Source organism: Danio aesculapii, chromosome 2 (genome assembly GCF_903798145.1).
Source record: "Danio aesculapii chromosome 2, fDanAes4.1, whole genome shotgun sequence".
Classification (NCBI taxonomy): Eukaryota; Metazoa; Chordata; class Actinopteri; order Cypriniformes; family Danionidae; genus Danio; species Danio aesculapii.
In genome coordinates, this window is record NC_079436.1 from 935,686 (window position 1) to 958,319 (window position 22,634).

Consider the following 22,634-nt stretch of genomic DNA (forward strand, 5'->3'; position numbering starts at 1 on the left):
GTCTTGACCATGTCTACATGCCTAAATGCAGTGAGCTGCTGCCATGTGATTGGCTGAGTAGATATTTGCGTTAACGAGTGGCCGGTGAGTGCTTATTTATATAACATGTGATTTACATGGATTACATGTGATAAATTAGTCTGTTTAATATGTAAATCATTGCATCTTTTCAGGCTTGTTTGGATTAAACAGCTCAATTCATCAACACAACTTTATTTATTTAGAAATGCTTTAAGAAATATCTTGTTTTAATTAAAAAAATATATTAATATCTCTTCCAAAGATGAATAAAACAACATGCTGTTTAATAAATGATGCACATTTAATACAAACAGTCAGTGTAAATCCTTTTATAATAACACACCTGTAAATACCCAACAACAAAAACTGCCTCTAAAGAGCCAGTTCACCCAAAAATCTAAATGTACTCACGGTTTACTCTCCCGTAAATCATTTCTTATCATAAACAACACTAAAACCAGTAACCATTGACTTCAATAGTCAATGGTTATAGCTTTCAAACATTCTCCAAAACATCTCCTTTGGTGTTCCACAGAGGAAATGAAGTCAAACAGGTTTTAAACAAGTGACGGGAGAGTACATAACATTTCTGGGTGAACTGACCCTTTAACATGGCTTCAGCAGTAAACATTAAAACCTTGCATATGTCTTATTTACAGAAACGTGTTGATAAGTTAAACAGTGCTTTGCCATAACCAATACATGGTGTGAGGAAGAGTCTTGGAGGAATGTGTGTGTGTGTGTGTGTGTATCTCAGTCGTCCTGCAGATCGCCGTCCTCCTCCGGCGGTGTTTTTGTCAGCAAGTTACGAATGTCCTCCTCGTCATTAAAAGGGTTTTCCTTGTACTCCTCCTTCAGCCACTCTCTGAACTGAACACACACATACACCAATATATTAAATTATTGAATATGGGCACAAGAATACATTATTAAATAGTGTTTCTATGGTTTAAAAGTCACTTATTTGTAAATACTCTTCTATAAAGACCTTTTTTACGTCTCATCTGTACTGTTAAAACAGTCACCAATGCAAAAACTGCACATAAAGCATATAGACGCACATTCTGAGGATGAACATGCACAATACTGAAACCGTGGGCAGTTCAAAATGCCATGAAGGAATTTATTCATTTATTGTTTATATGTTTAGAGTGCTTTTAAAGAATGTTCAGACTGTATTTTTGCAGTGGTGTTCATTTAATTAATTTAACTAAACAAAAGAAGTGTGTGTAGCTGGTGTTCATTTATTACTTAATGCCCAATGATGTTAACATTGGCAATCTGATTAATAATAATTTAATAATTCCTTTAATAATAATTTAATAATTAATTTAATAACTAAATAGGTCAGTGCAATAGCCTACTGGTTAACGCACTGACATATGGTGCAGTAGCACTTCAGGGCGTCCCGAGTTTGAATCCCGGCTCGTGGACATTTCCCGTCCTTACCCCCTCTCTCTCTCCCACTTCACTTCCTGTCTGTAAAACTGTCCTATCTGCTTAATAAAGGCAAAAAGGGCAAAAATAAATGTAAAAAAATAAACAAATAAATAAATAATAATAATAATTAAATAGCCTGTTTCTGGACACTCAAATCGCTTTACACACGTTTTCATCCACCACCAGTGTGCAGCATCCACTTGGATGAGGCGACGGCAGCCATATTGCGCCAGACTGCACACCAGCTGATTGGTGGAGAGGAGACAGAGTGATGAAGCCACTTATGATATGAGGGATTGTTAGTGTTGTCCATGATGGACAGAGGGCAATTTTGGTCAGGATTAAACCTGTACTCTTATTCCAAGGACATCCTGGGATTTTTAATGACCACAGAGAGTCAGGACATCAGTTTAACATCTCATCAGAAAGACGACTCTCACTGAGCAGGATAGTGTCTCCTTCACTATACTGGGGCATTAGGACTCTCACAGACCGCAGGTTGAGCGCCCCCTGCTGGCCTCACTAACGCCCCATCCACACGAGGCGTCAGCTTCAACGCTGAATGGGTGACATCAGGCGTTGCCGAACTGCATTGTGGATCCGTCGGCGCCGCTTCAGAGGCGTTGCTCGCTGCAGAAGTTAGGACTTGCTCAACTTTTCAAGCACCTGAACTCCTATTCAACCTAATGCTTTTCTGGTATTAAACCATGCCTATTTATAAATATTATGTCCGCTTCCCCTTACTTCTGTACATAGTTTTTGTATAACTGGAGGATCATGTAAAAGGAAATATTGCTCTGTTATTATCATGAGGAGTTGTGTAATTGTTTTTAGGTTTCTGTCCCTGATTAGAGAATGAAATTTGGACTATTTGTTGTCAATCGTATCTCTTTGCAATAAAAAAAAACCCTTTTATATATATATAGATGGTGATTGGATGGATGTTGGACTGATTGGGTAGCTTTACTTGGACAGAGGAAAATGAAGACCTGTTTAAAAGGCTTTTCAAGAGTTCACACTTAGCTGATAATCAATAAAGCGTATTTATCATGCTGTCCCGGGAGAGAGCCCTGAGCTCGTAATATCCTCGAGCCCGGGGCTCCCACCCGTTAGAAGGGCGAGAGGGGAGTTCGAGCTCAGGTAGGTCTCGAGAACTCCCCTGCTTGTCGCCGCGTGAGAAGTGTAAACTAGGGTTGTTTCATTGATAATTTTAGTCGATTGGCTATAGTTTATGTTTTTGGACAGTGGGAGGAAACCGGGGGACCTGGGGGAAACCCATGTAAACACAGGGTGAACATGTAAACTCCGCACAGAAACACCAACCAGTCCTATAGGAAGTTGGACTAGTGGTGTTCTTGCTGTGAGGCAACAGTGCTAGCCACTGGGCCACCGTGTCGCCCTATCGGAAAAAGGGGGAGGAAGTAGGCGTGGAAGGGGAGGAAGCTTCAAGACGAAGATAACTGGAGTGAAAAACTCTGGTTATTTATAATGCATCCATAATCATCTAATGGGTCAGATTACGGAGCTAATGAGGAGCCAGCCGTGTTGATCATAAGCACGTGATCCTCTCGAAATTAGTTTATGAATAAACCACACTAAGACCTACAACACAATACTTCAGTCAATTTAAGACTTTTTAAGGCCTAAAATTTAGCTTTAAAACATTGTAAGACTTTAAGATCGCACGGACACCCTGTAATTAATTATACATTCAAAGCTTTTTAAAGCATTTAAAGACAAGTAAAACATTAAAACAAGGAAAATAATCTTGAAATAACATTATTTCACTTACCCCATAGTCAAATTATTCTGCCCTTTTCAAACAAAAAGTCAAGTATAGTCGACGACTTATTTCTGAAAACAACACAATATTTTTGTGCTTGTCTAAAAATGCTTCTTGATTTACGAATATTTCGATATTTGGACTAGAATCGAGCATGCTTTTGCAGTGTAACTCCAGGGTTTGTAATGAAACTGAAGCTGGATTGACCTGCTGTAGTTCTCCGGCCTGAAACTCCTGCAGTTGGTTCTGGAAGCCGGTGTTTGGTGAAGCACAAGGTCTCGCTATCTTCACCGCAGCCAGAGCCTCCTGCCAGCCCAGGGTGGTGACGGTCATGATGTAGGCCACCACCAGCGTCACGCTACGAGAAACTCCTGCCAAACTGAACCAGAGAGAACATTATTGATGAGTAGATTGACCAATAACATGCAGGCATTGTATATAATCGACCAATCAGGTCACGTGAGAATGCTAGAATCAGAATTATTAGCTTTTTATTCCCAATTTTAGTTTAAAGATTTACTCATTCCTAAACATGATAGTTTTAATAACTCATTCATAAGGTCTGTGTAGGATTTTTTTATTTACTTTTTTGTTTGTTTGTTTGTTTGTTTGTTTTTTAGCACAACAGTATCTCCAGCAGAAAAAAATATCCAAAGATTTAAATTGTAAAGAAATCTGCCGTCTTCATTAGTTTCAAAAACACAGAAGTCAATTAATCTTGAGTTATTCAGCCTGACATGTTTACAGCTCCAAACTATTATAAATCTTTCAAAATATAAAATTTACTGTGTTTAAAGGAGAAAAAACCCAGTCAAACTGAACGTATTTTACAGCAGTAAACACAATACCGTCATACCGTGAAACTGTGATACTTTAATCCACAGTTATCATACCGTCAGAATCTTATACTGGTCCATGCCTAATTAATGATTTCTTGTGCGGCCCGGTACTCATTGATCCATGCACCGGTACCGGTCTGCGGTTCGGTGGTTGAGAACCACAGCTGTAGACAATCCAAAACTAATACTGCTGAAGGGGCTAATAATATTGACCTTAAAATGGCTTCAAAACAATAAGAGCTGCTTTCATTCTAGCCAAAATAAAACAAATAAGACTTTCTCCAGAAGAAAAAATATTATAGGAAATACTGTCAGAAATTTCCTGAATCTGTTCAACATCATTTGGGAAATATTTGATGAAGAAATCCACAGGAAGGCGAATAATTTTGACTTCAGCTGTACGTTGTGTAGGTTTTATTTCTGTGCAGTGTCTTGTGTGTTCTATAGTCTTTGCTTTACTCTAACACATACTCAGAACGCTCAATAATAACATACGAGTATATTGAATAAGCAGCAGCTCTCCAGACTTCTTAAATACTAGCTGTATTATATTCTCACATTAAAGGCCTGTGTTTACTGATATTTTAGGAAGTTCATAAATAGCCCCCCTCCTCCCCTTGACACCTAGTTATCAGCTGTTCACATTGTCACACTGCGCTCGATTAGAGGCTTGTTGGTTCCTCTTATAGTAGAGTCGTCTCTGGTGCATGGCTCTACTAATAATACCAGCTTATTTACAGTATAATGTCAATATAGTGCATGAGCTGCTCGCTCACCAGTGAACTAGACAGCCTTCCCCTTTCAGCCGTGATTCGTGAATGAACACAATGCTCTGCTTAAAATGCTGGATGCTGTGGAGAAACAAACAGACAACGCCATATACAGTTATTTAGATGTTAGTAGCAGATTGTGATATCTAGTGTGCTCTGAAAACATTCACATTTAGAAGGTATAAGCAGCATCTAAAGCTTGCAGACTCTTCCGCCTAAATGAATCAATGATTTTATTATTGACGCCATTTTATACTTCAGTCACTCATCAAATCTTCTGACCAATCAGACGCTCGCTAATGTCTGACATGCCCCGCTCCCTTCTCATTGGCTGTTCATTTGATGCGCTGGAGCTTAACCACTCTCGCTGGCAGAACTGTGATAAACTAAACGCTATTGGCTGTTTTTTTGAAAAGGGGAGGAGCTACTCTATGCTCCGCCCTCTCTTTGTGTTTCAGTCGAGATTGTCAAACATTGAATCAGAAATGTACATTTCAAAGCACCTCAGGAGAACTTTAAAAGTCTTTAAGACCATTATTAATGCATTTTAAGATCTACCATCATGTGAAATAAAGTTAAATATCCGTACATAAAACTGGATAAATCTCAGACTTGTATTTCGTGCTATATGTTGCTGTTCATCTGAGGTTTTACTTCACTAAATTTAAGTCCTGATATGGAAAACTGGAATTTTGTATGCATATTAGTGGTGTAACGGATCACAAATCTCCCTATTCGGATCACATCATGGTGTTTTAGTCATGGATCGGACCATTTTTCAGATCAGCCAGAAAGGGGAGGAGACAAATGTAATTTGCTTGTCTATTTATTACAGAAACAGCACTGCAAGACACTTTTGGTTTTAACAAACAGAACTTAGAAGCTGTAATTTTACAAAAAATAAATAAAGAAATAATCAGCTGAATAAAAATAAACAGTAAAATATTCAGTTCTGTAAAAAAAAATCACTGTTACTGTTGCTGATGACGCCAAATGTAGAAATCTAACATTATCATTAGTACAAGCCATATTTATTTTTAGTCTCATTTTCAATAAATTATTCAGTCATTCACTCTTAAATCTTCAAGTTTCATTGCTAGATGCATCATTATTGAAGAATTATTCAGTGGTGTATTTTTGATGGCTGATTGTCGCCATCTAACGGTTAAATAATGTAGTTGCTGCCTACAACTTTCATTTTTGAGCGTCAAGTTAAATGCATATGACGGCAGGCCCGGATTGGCTAATCGGGAGGACTGGGAGAATTCCCGGTGGGCCGGTTCGTTTTTTTTTGCTGTGAGGGCCGGTGTCCCTAGCTGCTTGCACTCTCAGCAGTCGCACTTTTGTCATTTATGTATTTATTTGAGCACAGCCTCACTCTTTTTATTCATTATTTTGCCGCAGCTCCGCTCTTTTTATTTATTTTCTGGCAGCCCCGTGAGCAAAATGCAGCAGGTTAATGATGACATAACTATCATTCTATCCCAAACAGCGGCACCTTAGTGAATATAAGAATACGAATAATTAATATTAATGAATATTACACCTGCTTAATGAAAATCAGATGAGCAGAAATCTAAAAAGGGGAGATAAAGATTAAGCCATTGTGGTCCAGTGGTCAGCACGTTGTGTTATGATGCCGCCGACCCGAGTTTGAATCTCAGCTAATTTATTTATGTTTTCATTTTTAGTGTTAAGACATATAATACTGTTTGGGTTACTGATGTAGGTGTAAATATTTTATTTTTATTTTTTGTGTGACCACCGTTACAAAGGACTGGATATCTATAAAGAATTCAGCACAGAATATATAGATAATGCAGGAGAGGACATTGTGATGTTTTGAAGAGTAGTGTTGGAGATTTAGCCACCCTTTAATGTTCTCATATTTACGAAAAACATTTGAAGCTCTAAAGCAGCTGTTTACTTTAAAAAAAGACAGCATACTGTCAGTATAAACTGAATTGGAAATTATTTTAATATAGTCAGTCGTGAACTGAGGTGGGCCGGTCTACGGCTTGAAACTCCAGGGCTGAAAAGGAGTCCCACTGCGGCCCTGTATGATAGTGATTTTAATCTTTATAATCCATAAACATCAGTGGTTTATTCTAAACAATTAACTGTTCTCCCAGTACTGCTGTGTTATTGAAATGTTTGTAGACTAAAGACTGAATCTCTTTCTTGATTTTTGCGTTTTCAGATTTGAATGCAGCGATTTGAAGGATTAATAAACATATGCTAATCACCATCATTTATAATGTATGTTGCGTGAGTGTTGAGATCCCGATCTTTCAATGATTAATGGTGCAGCTTACACTGAATGCATTAATGCAGGCTAAGACAGAAAACACCTTTAATAACCTAAGAAACCCACCACATCCCCAATAACCCCCCACAACTTCCCCCGTCATCATTATATTATACAGGAAAGCCTGAATGCTTTCATACACGTGATTTGAATGGAGCGAGAGGCGATCTCTCAGTGATCGTTCAAATTAAGGATTAATCTACAAAAACATATGTATTAATCCACAGGTCACGTGTGTTCCCAACCGTGGGTTGTGATCTGTACGAATCACAGATCAACGTGATTCGTTACACCCCTAATGCATATGTATTTATATTTGTAATCAATAAGGAGTATAATGATTATCGACAATTAATAAATTGATTAATTGTTGCTTACTGTGCATATTTTTTTTTTAAATCTGCCTTCTTGTCTAATTATTTTGACAATTTAATATCTAAACCGAGTTTTAGTGTTCGCCTCTTCTCAGTTTGCTCCTCATCCTCTGATGGTTTAATGAATCCTGTATCAGGTTACTTCATTGACATTGATTACAAAGTCATTACACAACAAAAATGCTTTTTTACTTTAGTTCTTACCTTGTTTCTAGTACAAATTTCTAACAATTCCTAAATCAAGAAGCATTTTCTAGACAAGCAAATAATATTGTCTTGTTTTATGAAATAATGGGTCAAAATTAAGTGAGTTGTTCCTTAAAACAAGCTAAATAATCTGCCAATGGGGTCAGCAAAATAATCTTGATCCTCATTTTGACCTGAGATCACTTTGCTTATTTAGGAAAGTGTTTTAAAGGGGACCTATTATGCAAAAATGACTTTTATAAGGGGTTTAACCCCAGTTGTGTGTCAGCAGTGTGTGACTATCTCCAGCATCTAATAGTCAACATCAATTAATTGTGTTTGTTCTAATCAGGCTTGACAGAAACAGTCTGCAGAAACACTTTGATTAACATTCTCCCTTTCTATGATGTCATCAGAGGAGGAAAGCCCCGCCCACTAGTGCCCATCTCTCCATCTCATTAGCATAAACAGCAGCCCTGAGTGAGAAGCAGCCATCTGTCCATTAGCCATTAGAGTGTTTGAGCTGCTGAAGATAATGTCAGCATAGACTAAGAGGATTATAGATGTGGAGTTTTAGATGAACAGAGACAGGAGCGACTCACACTGAAGCACACACCTGACCAGCACTGACAACACACACACTGCTGTTTTATATCTGTAACTATGCTAATGCATAGGCAAAAGTAGCTCCGCCCTCTTTTTAAAAGAGCACAATCTCATTTGCATTTAAAGCGACAGTCACCAAAACACCACAATTAGGATCAAAGCCTGAACGGGTCAGTTTCAGAGAGCTGGAGAACATTATCTGTGTGTTATTTTGAGTTGAAACTTCACACACACTCTAAACACAGCAGAGACGCATTTTATATCTGGTAAAAAGTGCATAATAGGTCACGTTTAAGGCCACTGTTGTACGGTTTCAGTTCTTTTGCTAAAGCTCTTCATTCTCACTATGACTGTGCTGTTCCTCCAGTGTCAGAAGGTCACTACCGTAAATATAAACAGAGAATGACGAGATGTCCGCTGTACAAGATGTTTTCCAGATGCAGATTCTCACTGCAGAGGCGAGTGCTTGAAGATTTACTGCCGGCTTTATTTAGGCTTCAAACTGATACTCAGATATTCTCTAATATTTCAGTGCTCAAGCTGAGCCAGATTTGAGTTACTAAATATAAAAACCAAGCACAAGGCAAATACCATCATCTGCACACTTCTAATTAATCATAGAAAAGCCCACATGGGAAATCTGCAGAATTTTAAACAAATCATTCATTTTCCTTCGGCTTAGTCTTTATTACAGGGGTCGCCACAGCGGAATGAACCGCCAACTATTCCTGCAGATGTTTTAAACAGCGGATGCCCTTCCATCTGCAACCCAGTACTGGGAAACACCCATACACACACATTCACACACTACAATTCAATTCCCCTTTAGCCCATGTGTTTGGACTGTGGGGGAAACCGGAGCACCCGGAGGAAACCCACACCAACACGAGGAGAACATGCAAACTCCACACAGAAACACCAACTGACCCAGTCGGGACTCAAACCGGCGACCTTCTTGCTGTGAGGCCACAGTGCTGACCACTGAGCCACCATGCCATCTAAAACCAATCATTCGATTATTATATGTGAATATTATAAATGTATATATAGAAATAAGTAAAAAACTAATAATAAAGTCAGTTCTACATAAGATTCTCCTGGATAATAAGATTATAAATATTTATGTAAAAGTGTACAAATATACATTTATTCCATTTTTATTTTAAATTCTGTATTTTTATTGATTAATATGCACGTTTGGATTATTTATGCAAAATACTAATATTTTTAAAGTCATATTTTCTGTCTTTTGGTGGATGTAATAAGAGATATGAAATATACACGCACATACATACACACACACACACACACACACACACACACGCACACACACACACACACACACACATATACACACATATACATATATATATATATAATATTTAAAAAACTTTAATTCATTTTTATTATTCATTAAATCATATTAGGGTGGCATGGTGGCTCAGCGATTAGCACTATGGCCTCACAGCAAGAAGGTCGCTGGTTCGAGTCTCAGCTGGGTCAGTTGGTGTTTCTGTGTGGAGTTTGCATGTTCTCCCCGTGTTGCTGTGGGTTTCCCTCGGGTGCTCCGGTTTCCCCCACAGTCCAAACACATGGGCTATAGGGGAACTGATGAACTGTATTGTATGAGTGTGTGTGTGTGAATGAGTGTATGGGTGTTTCCCAGCTGGAAGGGCATCCACTGCGTAAAGCATGCAGGAATAGTTGGCGGTTCATTCTGCTGTGGTGACCCCTGATGAATAAAGGGACTAAGCCGAAGGAAAATGAATGAATGAAAAGATAAAGTCAGTTCTTGATTCTACTGAAAAATGTAAAAGTGTCTAAATATTCATTTATTCCATGTTTATATTGATATCAGTAATATTCCTGAATAACATGTAAATGTTTTAATAATTTATACACACTCAAAAACATGTTTGCTGAAACTACTTATGTTAAATGAGCTAAAACAACACGATTCTTGATGTTTTTGGGGGACAACTTAATTATTTTGTTCAATCCACTGAAAGTTAGCTTGTGTGTAACCGATTGTGTGGAACTCAGCATTTTTTACATTGCACAATACTTTTTAATGCCATATTTTCTGTCTTTTGGTGGATGTAATAAATAATAAATATACACATTACACACACACACACACACACACACACACACACATCACAGCAAACATTTATTTTGTATGCGATACATTTTTGCCCAGCACTAATCATTAAATCACATTACACTGTGTACAATCCTGGGTTCAACACAAGTATTTCCCAAATGATGTTGAACAGATTCAGCAATTTCTCACAGTATTTCCTATAATATTTTTTCTTCTGGAGAAAGTCTTATTTGTTTTATTTTAGCTAGAATAAAAGCAGTTTTTAATAGTTTTAAACCCATTTTAAGGTCAATATTATTAGCTCCTTCAGCAATATTAGTGTTGGACTGTCTCCAGAATAAACCACTGTTATACAATGACTTGCCTAATTACCCTAACTTTATCCTGATTACCCTATTGAAGCCTTTAAATGTCACTTTAAGCTGAATACTAGTGTCTAGAAATAAATATTATGTGCTGTCATCATGGCAAAGATAAAATAAATCAGTTATTAGAAATGAGTTAAGACTATTATGATTAGAAATGTGCTGAAAACAGAAATTGTGGAGAAAATATATTCAGGAGCGCTAATAATTCTGACTTCAACTGTAGGTTCAGGAGCTCTATTTCAGTAAACAATGAGGAAATTTTAAATAATTTAAGCAGTTTTAGTTTGCAACAGCCCAGATCGTGGCGAGCTCCAGAAAGCGGACTGTGGTTTGGTCTTGTGTTATATTATTTGACAGGTACGGTGGTGTTTTTTGACAGGTACGGTAGCGTTTCCTCCAGAACATCCATCGTTCTGACAGGACCAGGATGAGAAAGGGCTGGGCTGGTCCAGTTTGGTTAGAGAGGGTCAGTTTCACATTACGCATGGCCGGGTTTCGCAGGATCGAGAGGCCGATGCTGAAGGGGATATAAATAAAGGCGTAGTGAGACCGAAGCATCACTGCACAACCCAGATCACGACTTCCTTCCTGCACAAGAGGGCCACAAGAGGAAGTGTGTGTGTGAGAGTAAATGCATGTGCACTGGAGGGTGTAACTGGTTTGATATGGCATTAAAGGGTCATGACACTCCCTTCTCATGTTTTCACACATCTTATTTGAAAAAAGCTTGGAAAAGGGGTGTGTTGAGGTGGGAGTGTCACAATTGCAAAGAGGGAGGGGTTTGCATAAAAAGGAGAGTTTCATTATGTGCATAAAAACAGTTAATTTGCACACAATCAATGTAAACGCTAAGAAAATGGGCTTTATTTTAACGATTTAGATGCAAAGTTTAAAGCGAATGATGCGAAACAACTAAGGGCGTGTCTGCATTTTCATTTTTGGGTGAACTATCCCTTCAATGCTGACATGGTTACACACGTTCCATGCACTTACTATAGTAATTACAATAATTTAAGCATAATTACATGTAACTAGCCTGTAATAAGTGCATATAATTAATAGTGTTGAGCAAAGATTAATCACATCCAAAATAAAAGTTGTGAGAGTAAATGCATGTGCACTGGAGGGTGTAACTGGTTTGATATGGCATTAAAGGGTCTGAATCCACTTGTGCTATTTTCAGGATGGGAAAAACAGTCTGTGTGCCCAGCGCACAATCTAAAAGGGGTGTGCTTATTCTCTTAATGAGTTATGAGCGTGTTTTGGGCATTACGTGCATTAAAATAATCAGAGTCTCATCTCCCATACCCTTTAGAAGTCAAGTGGAAGTGTGTGTGTGTGTGTGTGAGAGTAAATGCATGTGCACTGGATGGTGTAACTGGTTTGATATGGCATTAAAGGGTGGAGCTTGGAAAAGGGGTGGAAAAGGGGTGTGTTGAGGCGGGAGTGTCCCATGTGGAAAGAGGGAGGGGTTTGCATAAAAAGGAGGAGTTTCATTATGTGCATAAAAGCTAGGGCTGCACAATATATCAATTCAGTATCGACATCGCAATGTGCGAATCTGTAATAGTCACATCACAGGATCTGTGATTAACCAGAAAACACAGGCGCAAAGTTTAACTCTAATTTAATAATATGAAATACTTTTATTTGTATTTTAAGACCTGTGACTGTAAGATTTCAAGAGAATTTAGGCCATTCCAGCACAATAAATTATGAAGTTTGCCGCTTTCATTTTTATATATATATTTTTTATTAATTGTTAACAAAACATACAGGCTGAAAAAACTATATAATGAAACATATCAATTCAAATACCCCCACCCCCCTCCCCTGCGGTCTCTTAAAACTGGGGTATCCAATGAATAGAAGTTAACATGAAAACAAAACAGAATACCGTATCAATTATACAAAGCAAGGCAATCATTCTGGATCCTGATCATTTCTAGTTTGCCGCTTATTGAAGATTAATTGTGTTTAATTATTTAATACAATAAAATAAAGACTACTCCATGTTGTTTTACATTTGATTATTTCTATACTTCACTACTGGTAAAGTCCAACCATAAAGTCTTGATTATTTCATTGTTATCTGTGTTCTGCTGTTTTCATCTCTGCTTTAATTCTTCTCTTTTTTTTGCATAATTGTGTATATTTTATGCAGATGCGCTCAACTACAAATCATAAAAATCTATATAAAATTAGGAACTCTTTCCAATAGAGACACCTCCATTTCTTCATCAGTTTCTCACAAGACTTCAACAGAGTGTAAAATCTTGATGCCTCTGTGAGTCTCGTCTACCAAATCAGCGCTTTATTTTGTATTTTCTATTGGATTCGGCTCAGGTGATTGGCTGGGCCATTCTACAGCTTGATTTTCTTTCTCTGAAAGCATCTGAGAGTCTCCTTGGCTGTGTTTTGGATCATTGTCCTGCTGAAATGTCCACCCTGTGTTCATCTACATCCTCGTGCTAATGTAGATGTTGGACTGAAGCAGCTGATATTCATTTATGTTGAGGAAGGGTAGAGGAGTGCTGAAGAACTACTGAGAGATTTCAGCTGCTGTCTGAGCTTTCACTGCCGAACTACACCTTCCTTTCTTCATGTGCTCATACTTTTTTCTCTGTGTCATTTCATTTTATTGCACAGAACTTCATTTGTGAACTAATTGGATTAGGTATTTTTTATGGATATCTTTGGTTTTTATCAACATCAGAGGAAAATTTTATGTCAACGGCACCTTTAAAAGGAGAAAATGGTGACGTGTTCAATATTTATTTCCCCGCTGTGCTTATTTTGTTATTATATTTAAAAAATAATGCACAAACAACCTTTCCTATCTGGCCAACGCAATGGTCAGTGTGTAATCCGACCCCAAATGTATTTTCGACACAGAAAGGAATGTGCTGGTTTTTTTTGGACGGAGACATGCTCATGCTCCTATACAGGACAACTTAACCCTTGTGTGCTGGTGGGTCATTTTCATCCACTCTAGGCTAAGATTGAGGTTTAATTTGTCCACAACTGTCTCTGAGTTTCAGCAAATGGAATGATTTTGGTGACAAATCCTACTTTTTGCGAAAAATGCTTTGAAAATGAAGTGAGTTTTTCTTAAAATAAAGCAAAGTTATCTTGTTTACACTTTGAAACACCATTATTTTGCTTGCCCCATTGGATTATTTTCATAGTTTTTTTAGAAAACTCAATTATTTCTGAAAACAAGATATTTTTTGTTTGTCTAAAAAATTTTCCCAGTGATGGGTTGCAGCTGGAAGTGCATCCACTGTCTAAAACATATGCTGGATAATTTGGCGGTTCATTCCGCTGTGGCGACCCCGGATTAACAAAGGGACTAAGCCGAAAAGAAAATGAATGAATGAATGAATGTCTAAAAATGCTTCTTGATTTAATTAGATTTCAATATTTGGAATAGAAACTAAATATTTGCAGTGTGTCTTTTATGTGTGAAAGGGTAAATAAAGCGCGTGTGAATGCAGAACTTATAAATGCTGTGTTTTTGAGAAATATTTGCATCTTGGACTATTAGAAAACATCCGAAGCGCATCGGCCTACTCACAGGTTCTGTGTGGGCGAATCTGCTGCTGCGATACACAGATAAGTCATCTCCTAAAACAACACAGACATAGAATTAAATATATTTTTTATAACAAATAAATGACTTTACAGAATGTAATTGATATCCCCTTTTTTGAAAGACTGCATTATATCATATATGTGGAGATTTACTCTGTATACGGATGACAACTGCACTGTCCACCGTACTCACACCTTAACTTCTTAGGCTTTTGATTGTAATGTAAATCACACACGTTTTTCTTTAAAGCTGCTTTGGATTAATTATGACTGTGAAAAGAGCAATACAAATAAACTTGAACTGACTAATAATAATAATAATAACAATATATTAAAAAAAATACTACTACTACTAATAATAATTATATTGTTATTGTTTTAACAATAATAATAATAATAATAATAACAACAATATATAAAAAATACTACTAATAATAATAATAATTATATTGTTATTGTTTTAACAATAATAATAATAATAATAATAATAATAATAACAACAATATATTAAAAAATACTACTACTAATAATAATAATTATATTGTTATTGTTTTAATAATTATAATAATAATAATAATAATAACAATATATAAAAAATACTACTAATAATAATAATAATTATATTGTTATTGTTTTAATAATAATAATAATAATAACAATAACAATATATAAAAAATACTATTAATAATAATAATAATTACATTGTTATGGTTTTAATAATAATAATAACAACAATAACAATATATAAAAATACTATTAATAATAATAATAATAATAATTACATTGTTATTGTTTTAATAATAATAATAACAACAATAACAATATATAAAAATACTAATAATAATAATAATAATAATAACATTGTTATTGTTTTAATAATAATAATAATAATAATAATAATAATAATAATAATAATAATAATAATAATAACAATATATAAAAATACTACTACTACTAATAATAATAATTACATTGTTATTGTTTTAATAATAATAATGATAATAATAATAATAATAATAATAATAACAATATATAAAAAAATACTATTAATAATAATAATAATAATTACATTGTTATTGTTTTAATAATTATAATAATAATAATAATGATAATAACAATATATTTAAAAAATACTACTACTAATAATAATAATTACATTGTTATTGTTTTAATAATTATAATAATAATAATAATGTAATTAATATTATTAATAATAATATTGTTATTATTATTAATAATAATAATGAGGATAATATATTTTAAAAATAATAATAATATTGTTGTTGTTTTTAATAATAATATAAATAATATAAAATAATAATAATATAATATAAATAATATAATATAAAAATGATACTACTAATAATAATTATATTGTTATTGTTTTAATACTACTACTACTAATAATAATAATATTGTTATTATTAATAATAATAATAATAATGTAATTAATATTACTAATAATATTGTTACTAATAATAAAAAATATAATAATATATTATAAAAATAATAATTAATATATAGTTATTGCTTTTAATAATAATAATAACAATATATAAAAATACTACTACTAATAATAATAATTACATTGCTATTGTTTTAATAATAATAATAATAATAATAATAATAATAATAATAATAATAATAATAATAATAATAATAAATGTATATATTTCAGCATATTTGGAAAATATTTTATGACTTTTTGGGAGTCTAGATGGTGACTCTTTTGTTGAACTGATGGACATTGAAAGTATATAGATTACACAAACATGTTATTGTTGTATTATTTAATATTATTATTTTTATTTCAAAGTGTATTAAGTTATTTTGAGTTTATATATTATTCTTGTTGTATCTTTTTTGCTAAGCTTGAACATTTAAACCTTTGTCAATTTTTATGACATTGTTTAAAATAAAATTTGTTGTTAAAAAATAATAACAATAATTATATTAATGATAATAATAATGAGAGTAATCATGATATTATTAATAATAACAATCATAATAACAATTATTATGTTAATGATAATATTAACATCAATAAGAATATTATTATTAATAATAATAACAATAATAATTAGGATAATAATAATAATAATAATAATAATAATATTAATATTAATAATAATAACAATAATAATTAGGATAATAATAATAATAATATTAATATTAATATTAATATTAATATTAATAATAATAATAATAATAATAATAATAATAATAATAATAATAATGCTAAGCAGTCTTAAAAATCTACATGATGAAGCATAGCACTGGTGCACCTGTAATATGGGCGCTGCGGTGTCGTGGATGGAGAGGATGTGTGTGATGTTGTTTCTGGCCAGCTGCTCGCGGTCTCTGGCATCTGCAGGTGTTTATATGAACATTTATCATCTTACACAAACACACACCTTATGAAGACTCTAGTGTTGTGCATTCTTACCTTTAAAATTACCCAAGTACAGGTCAGGCAGAACCTAAAAGCACACAAGCAGGACTGCTCAGTCACAAACAAACAGAGCAAAAATAAGTCAACAGTCTTAAAGCAGTGCAGTTATATTTTTTTTTTCTTTATCAGATATTTCCCAAATGATGTTGAACAGATTCAGGAAATTTTCACAGTATTTCCTCTAATATTTTTTCTTATGGAGAAAGTCTTATTTGTTTTATTTCGGCTAGAATAAAAGCAGTTCTTAATTGTTTTAAAGCCATTTTAAGGTCAATATTATTAGCCCCCTTCAGCAATATTAGTTTTGTATTGTCTCCAGAATAAACCACTGTTATACAATGACTTGCCTAATTACCCTAACTTTACCCTAATTACCCTAGTTAAGCCTTTAAATGTCACTTTAAGCTGAATACTAGTGTCTTGAAGAATATCTAGTCTAATATTATTTACTGTCATCATGGTGAAGATAACAAAAACCAGTTATTAGAAATGAGTTATTAAAACTCTCTGTTAAACATAAATTGGGGAAAAATATAAATAAAAAAGGTAAAGGCCTCTAGATGACACTTATTGTACTACAATAAAATCTGATCATGTCTTGATGTTGACTGATTTGATTAGGACAGTAAGGTCTGACTCTGCTTAGACTAAAGTCTGCTCACTGAACCTTCAATAATGTCCAGTATAGAATATGTGCTCATGCTGCAGTGGAAACAGAATGAATATTGTGTCTGACTCCATCATGAGCTTGGAGGACTGCATCCATACATCTCTGACATGACTCAAATCACTGATTAATAAAGTCATCTGGAATGGCAAAGAAAGCCTTCTTGCAGGACTCCCAGAGTTCATCAAGACTCTCTGTGTTCATCTTCAACGCCTCCTCCTTCATCTTACCCTAGACGTGCTCAATAATGTTCATGTCTGGTGACTGGGCTGGCCAATCCTGGGCCACCTTTGCTTTCAGGAGCTTTGATGTGGAGGCTGAAGTATGAGAAGGAGCGCTATCCTGCTAGAGAATTGTCCCTCTCCTGTGGTTTGTAATGTAATGGGCAGCACAAATGTCTTGATACCTCAGGCTGTTCATGTTGCCATCCACTCTGCAGATCTCTCGCACGCCCCCATACTGAATGTAACCCCAAACCATGATTTTTTCTTCACCAAACTTGACTGATTTCTCGACAATCTTGGGTCCATGTGAGTTCCAGTAGGTCTTCTGCAGTATTAGTGATGATTGATGCAGATCAACAGATGATTCAGCAGAATAATTCACCTTCTGACACTTTTCCAAACGATCAACTAGAAGTCGAGTTATTATTTGCTGCTCTACAACTGAGATCAACGACTAGACTTTTGGCAGGTAGTGTATACTCAGTGAAACTTTACAACACTAATTTACTGTTCATCATTATATGGAAAATGTTTCCTGAAAGTGGTTTCTTCAATTCATTCTGTTAAATGTTACAGCTATTCCAGCATTTGTTTTACACAGCGGATGCCCTTCCAGCTGAAACCCAGAACTGGGAAACACCCAAACACACTCATTCACACACACACTCATACACTACAGCCAATGCAGTTAATCAATTCCCCTACAGCAAAAGTGTTTGGACAGTGGGGGAAACCGGAGCACCAGGAGGAAACCCACGCCAACACTGGGAGAACATGCAAACTCCACACAGAAATGCCAACTGACCCAGCCGGGACTCGAACCAGTGACCTTCTTGCTGTGAGGCCACAGTGCTAACCACTGAGCCACCGTGCCGCCCCTGAACAGATTAAGTATTATTTTATTTTTACAAATCTCAGACAGCAAGAAAATAATAAGTCTCTGTCATGTTCACGAATGAAAGAGGCTAGTTTCATATATCATCTTTGCAATAGGTAGGTCCACACGCAATCTGCGCGCGCAGAATTCAACAGATTTTTCGCCCATCATTGATTCTGTTTATTTATTTTTATATTTTTATATTAATTTCAGTAATATTATTGACTAATATGAACATATTTATATGACTCATTTACAATACAGTTTGTACAGTAATATTTTCTGTCATTTAGTAGAGATATTATATGAGAGACTTGCTTTGTTTACCAAATAAAGTGGATCTAATTGGATTTGCATTGTTAACATTAAATACAAGATTAAAAGGTATTACTTTTTATACTATTTATTAAGGCTTTAGTTATGATACTCCCAAAATAATTCCGCATAAATCCGCCGATTTTTACCAAAATTCTGCGCAGAAAGAGCAAAAAACGTCCTCAGATTCCGTCTGGCCCAAGCAAAAAGTTATATAATACATGAACTTTAAGGCTCAATGCCTAAAAGTACTGCTCAGAATGTAAACAGAAGATTTTAATTCCAAGATGGCGTTCAGCCACACGGTCGAGTTGTTATGTTTGGCTGACAGACAACACAATGCTAGGCAGATGTTTCCAGTGGCTGTTAGCATGTTTCTATGGTGTTGCTAGGGTGTATGTTGTGGACTGTTGCCAAAAGTGCTCTTGAGTGGCTTGTAGTACACTGCTAAACGGTTGCTAGGGTGTTTTGCGTAGTTGTCAGCAGGTTGCTAGGGTGTTTAAACTGATTCTTTGCATGTTGAAGAGAGGTTGCTAGCCTGTTGTAGGTGGTTGCTAGCGCGTTGCTAAGATGTCTCGATATACGCTATTCTCCAGATTACCTTGGGTCATTTATAAACTCTAAGTTAAATATGTGCGATTTTTCATCAGTTTCGTCGTAATCGAAAGTAAGCGCTTCGAGACACGTGATCTGATGGCTCACTCTTGTTTTTACAGATATAACTTCAATACTTTAGGATCTGCTGAAATCACTAAGGCAAATTCTGAGCCCGATAGATGCTCTGTTTTTGGTATAACATCTCCAACAAACAGCTGAAGGATTGAGAGATCTGATTCTCATCACATTTCCTACATCGCAGATCATTCCCTCTTAAAGTTACAGCAGTGAAGGGAATTCAGCCGCGTCCATCTGAGTTACCTTGTTAATGCCGTTTCCCATGCCACGGAGCGTGCGGTGGCCGGTATTGCAGGATTCCGCTTGAAATCTTGAAACGAGGCTCGTATCGACAGTTTTTAATCGATATTATTGATCGCTTACATCCAACTCTACTGTCGTCCACTGACACTCACTCACTCAAGTGTGCGGAGTTCTTGACTAGCCTCTCTTAAAGGCGCAGTGCGCACTATTGTGAGGGTTGTGTTTTAATGGTCATTGGCGGCTAATATGATTTAAAAAAAATAAATAATAATTATAATACTTTTCTCAAAGTATATTATTTAGGATAAAGTTCGAATGTGTGAATCTAAAACCAGCTCTATCTCAGTCCATATGTGGAGGTTAGATGGCTAGTAGGCTACACGCTATCGATCATTATTGCTGTATTTTGTAAGTTGTTCTGTTTTTATATGTTATGGAATATGTTTTTGTATCTTTATTTAATTTGAATTGGACTATGAGTCTCTAATAAACTTTGATATGATATAATTCATTCATTTTTGTACAGTGACAACTTGTGAGACGGTCTCGAGGCTACTTTGAATAACAGGGTGTGAAATTATATTTAAGATTGACTTAAAAACAACATCAGCACCAATCATTGACTGTCAACAATGTTGTGCTTTGATAGTCAATTTGCAAACAATACTTTTCTGAAATTATATTATGAAGGAGAAAGTTTGAATGTGTGAATATAAAACCAACTTTACCTCAGTTTGTCCATAATCCACATATAGATCAGTAGTATCAGTAATCAGGGCCGTGGACATTTTGTTATTGGTCTATTATGTAAATTGCTCTGTTTTTATATGTTTTTATGGAATATGTTTATTTATTTATTTATTATGAAATAGACTTTGAGTGTAATAAAGTTTGATATGATATGATATGATATGACATGACATGATATGATATAATATGATGTGATATGATGATTGATTAAAACTTGTGACATGGTTTCTATATTGTACTTACTGTTACTGTAAAGTTTATTGTCCCCTTTTGGGGCGATTTGTTCTGCAGCGTAATAGATTTACAACACATATATCACACCAAACACTTAAGACAAACATTAAAAAACATTAATAGTAGTAAAAACAGAGGCTACCTCTTCCCATTGACATTAAGTAAATCAATCGCACAATGATTGATTGTGATTGTGTTGGTCCTTGCCAACAGGACCCTATAGTGAGATCCTGAGGGAAGGATTTGAAATGAATCAAAAAGAGGATGAGATATAGATGTAATCAGACAAGCTTTCTTATACGAATTGGATAGTCCTGACACTTTTACCTCTAATACTTTGCTGCAGGTATTTAAAACCTTAGAAAGTGAGTTCTTCTGTTTTATTTTTAACGTAATAATCCAATTATTTAATTACTGTGAATATTCAGTCTAAAATCACATATAAGAATGGCTTCAAAACAACATTGGCATTATTTAATTGACTGTCAACAATGTTGTGCTTTGATAGTTATTTGCTGCTAATATGATTTCCCTAAATAGAATTTGATACAATATTTACAATATACAATATATATTCAGAAATAATACTTTCCTGAGATTATTTTGTTAAGAGAAAAGTTAGAAAAGTGCGAATATAAAATCTACTTTATCTTAAAATTGTAGTCCTCAACCCTTACTAAAACAGTATTAACACAGCAAAAAAGAGTAAAACTGCAGTATATATCTAGAAGGATGCGAGCAGTAAAATTAAGTATGATTTAAAAAATGCGATATAATAAAGTTTAAAGTAAATTTTGATTTCACAGGGACATTAAACTCATTTTCACTTCTGAAAATGATGTTTTATTCATGTTTTGGACTGTATTAATCAGTCGGACCAGGAAAAAAAAAACATTTAGAGTTATAAAAGAGTGCCAAATGTATAACAAATCAAGTAGGAAAATAAATTCAAGCTTGACTGTATAAATTACAGTTCATATATGTCAACACACATATTGTAATTCTAATAGTTGTAAATGGCCATTTTGCAATATTTATTAGATATTAGATACATGTAAAATGCAAACATTAACTTCTTTGTTGTATCTGTGATATGCATGTGTATTGATTGCTTGAAAACATCCACTATCACCCGAACTACAATTCTGCCACGGAACTGCACTACATTTCCCATCAAGCACCTCACACACCAGTTCCGGATCACCTCTGATTACTTGCACACAGCTGTAGCTCATGAAGACTGATTAGCTGGACTATATATAGACCCACGGTGCGAATTACTGGATTGACCTGCTATATATTTTAAATTAAATCTATTTGTTTGCAAAAAATGTTTATACCAATTGCAATTTTTGTCTGTAAAGCCTCTGTTTCTTATTAAAAAAATTTTTTTGCAAATATTTGAGATATTACTTACAATACCTGCAGCAATGTTAAAGCTTTAAAATCATAATAATATACAATATAGTCTCTCTTCTATAATATACAGTTGACTGTATTCTCTGAGACCTTTTACACGTAACTGTGACCATTTTTTTGAGGTAGCCTACCTTTACATGTTTTTACCCTTGGTATTTTTTCTCTGTCTCTTTTTTGTTTTGCTTTTGTTCTGTTTTCTACTTTTTGTTGTTACTAGGGTTTAAACATTTGCGTTATATCTTTGTAGTCTTGTTGTACATGCTAATAATAATAATAATTTAAAGAGTTCACCGCTGGATAAAACAGAAAAAAGTTAATTGGTGGATTAGTGTGGTCTGATCTGTTTCGCTATCGATTGTTTACGCCTGCCTGAATTGTAGTTTCA

At 34.7% G+C, this 22,634-nt stretch overlaps 1 protein-coding gene across 2 annotated transcripts; it reads right to left on the bottom strand.

Annotated features, from left to right (window-relative positions):
• Positions 1 to 335: 335 nt before the first annotated feature.
• dusp22b (dual specificity phosphatase 22b) lies at positions 336 to 20,023 on the bottom strand. Of its 2 annotated transcripts, XM_056470432.1 has the most exons (7): positions 19,847 to 20,023; positions 16,840 to 16,873; positions 16,679 to 16,761; positions 14,377 to 14,426; positions 4,860 to 4,934; positions 3,452 to 3,623; positions 336 to 891 (listed from the first exon to the last, which is right to left on the bottom strand). In XM_056470432.1, the coding sequence occupies exons 1-7, from the start codon at positions 19,865 to 19,867 to the stop codon at positions 775 to 777; spliced, it is 552 nt and encodes a 183-aa protein (XP_056326407.1). In that variant the 5' UTR covers positions 19,868 to 20,023; the 3' UTR covers positions 336 to 774. The 2 variants fall into 2 exon arrangements, with proteins under 2 accessions (XP_056326407.1, XP_056326414.1); XM_056470439.1 differs by lacking the exon at positions 4,860 to 4,934.
• Between the last annotated feature and the right edge of the window lie 2,611 nt (positions 20,024 to 22,634).

What these genes read in the sequence shown, in the direction of transcription:
- dusp22b (XM_056470432.1), bottom strand. Translation starts at nt 19,867, where the DNA reads ATGGGAAACGGCATTAACAAG. An exon ending in GATTCGCCCACACAGAACCT is followed by an intron (nt 4,935 to 14,376) that starts GTGAGTAGGCCG and finishes GTTTCTCCACAG; the next exon opens with CATCCAGCATTTTAAGCAGA. An exon ending in GAAGGCTGTCTAGTTCACTG is followed by an intron (nt 3,624 to 4,859) that starts GTGAGCGAGCAG and finishes TCTCTGGTTCAG; the next exon opens with TTTGGCAGGAGTTTCTCGTA.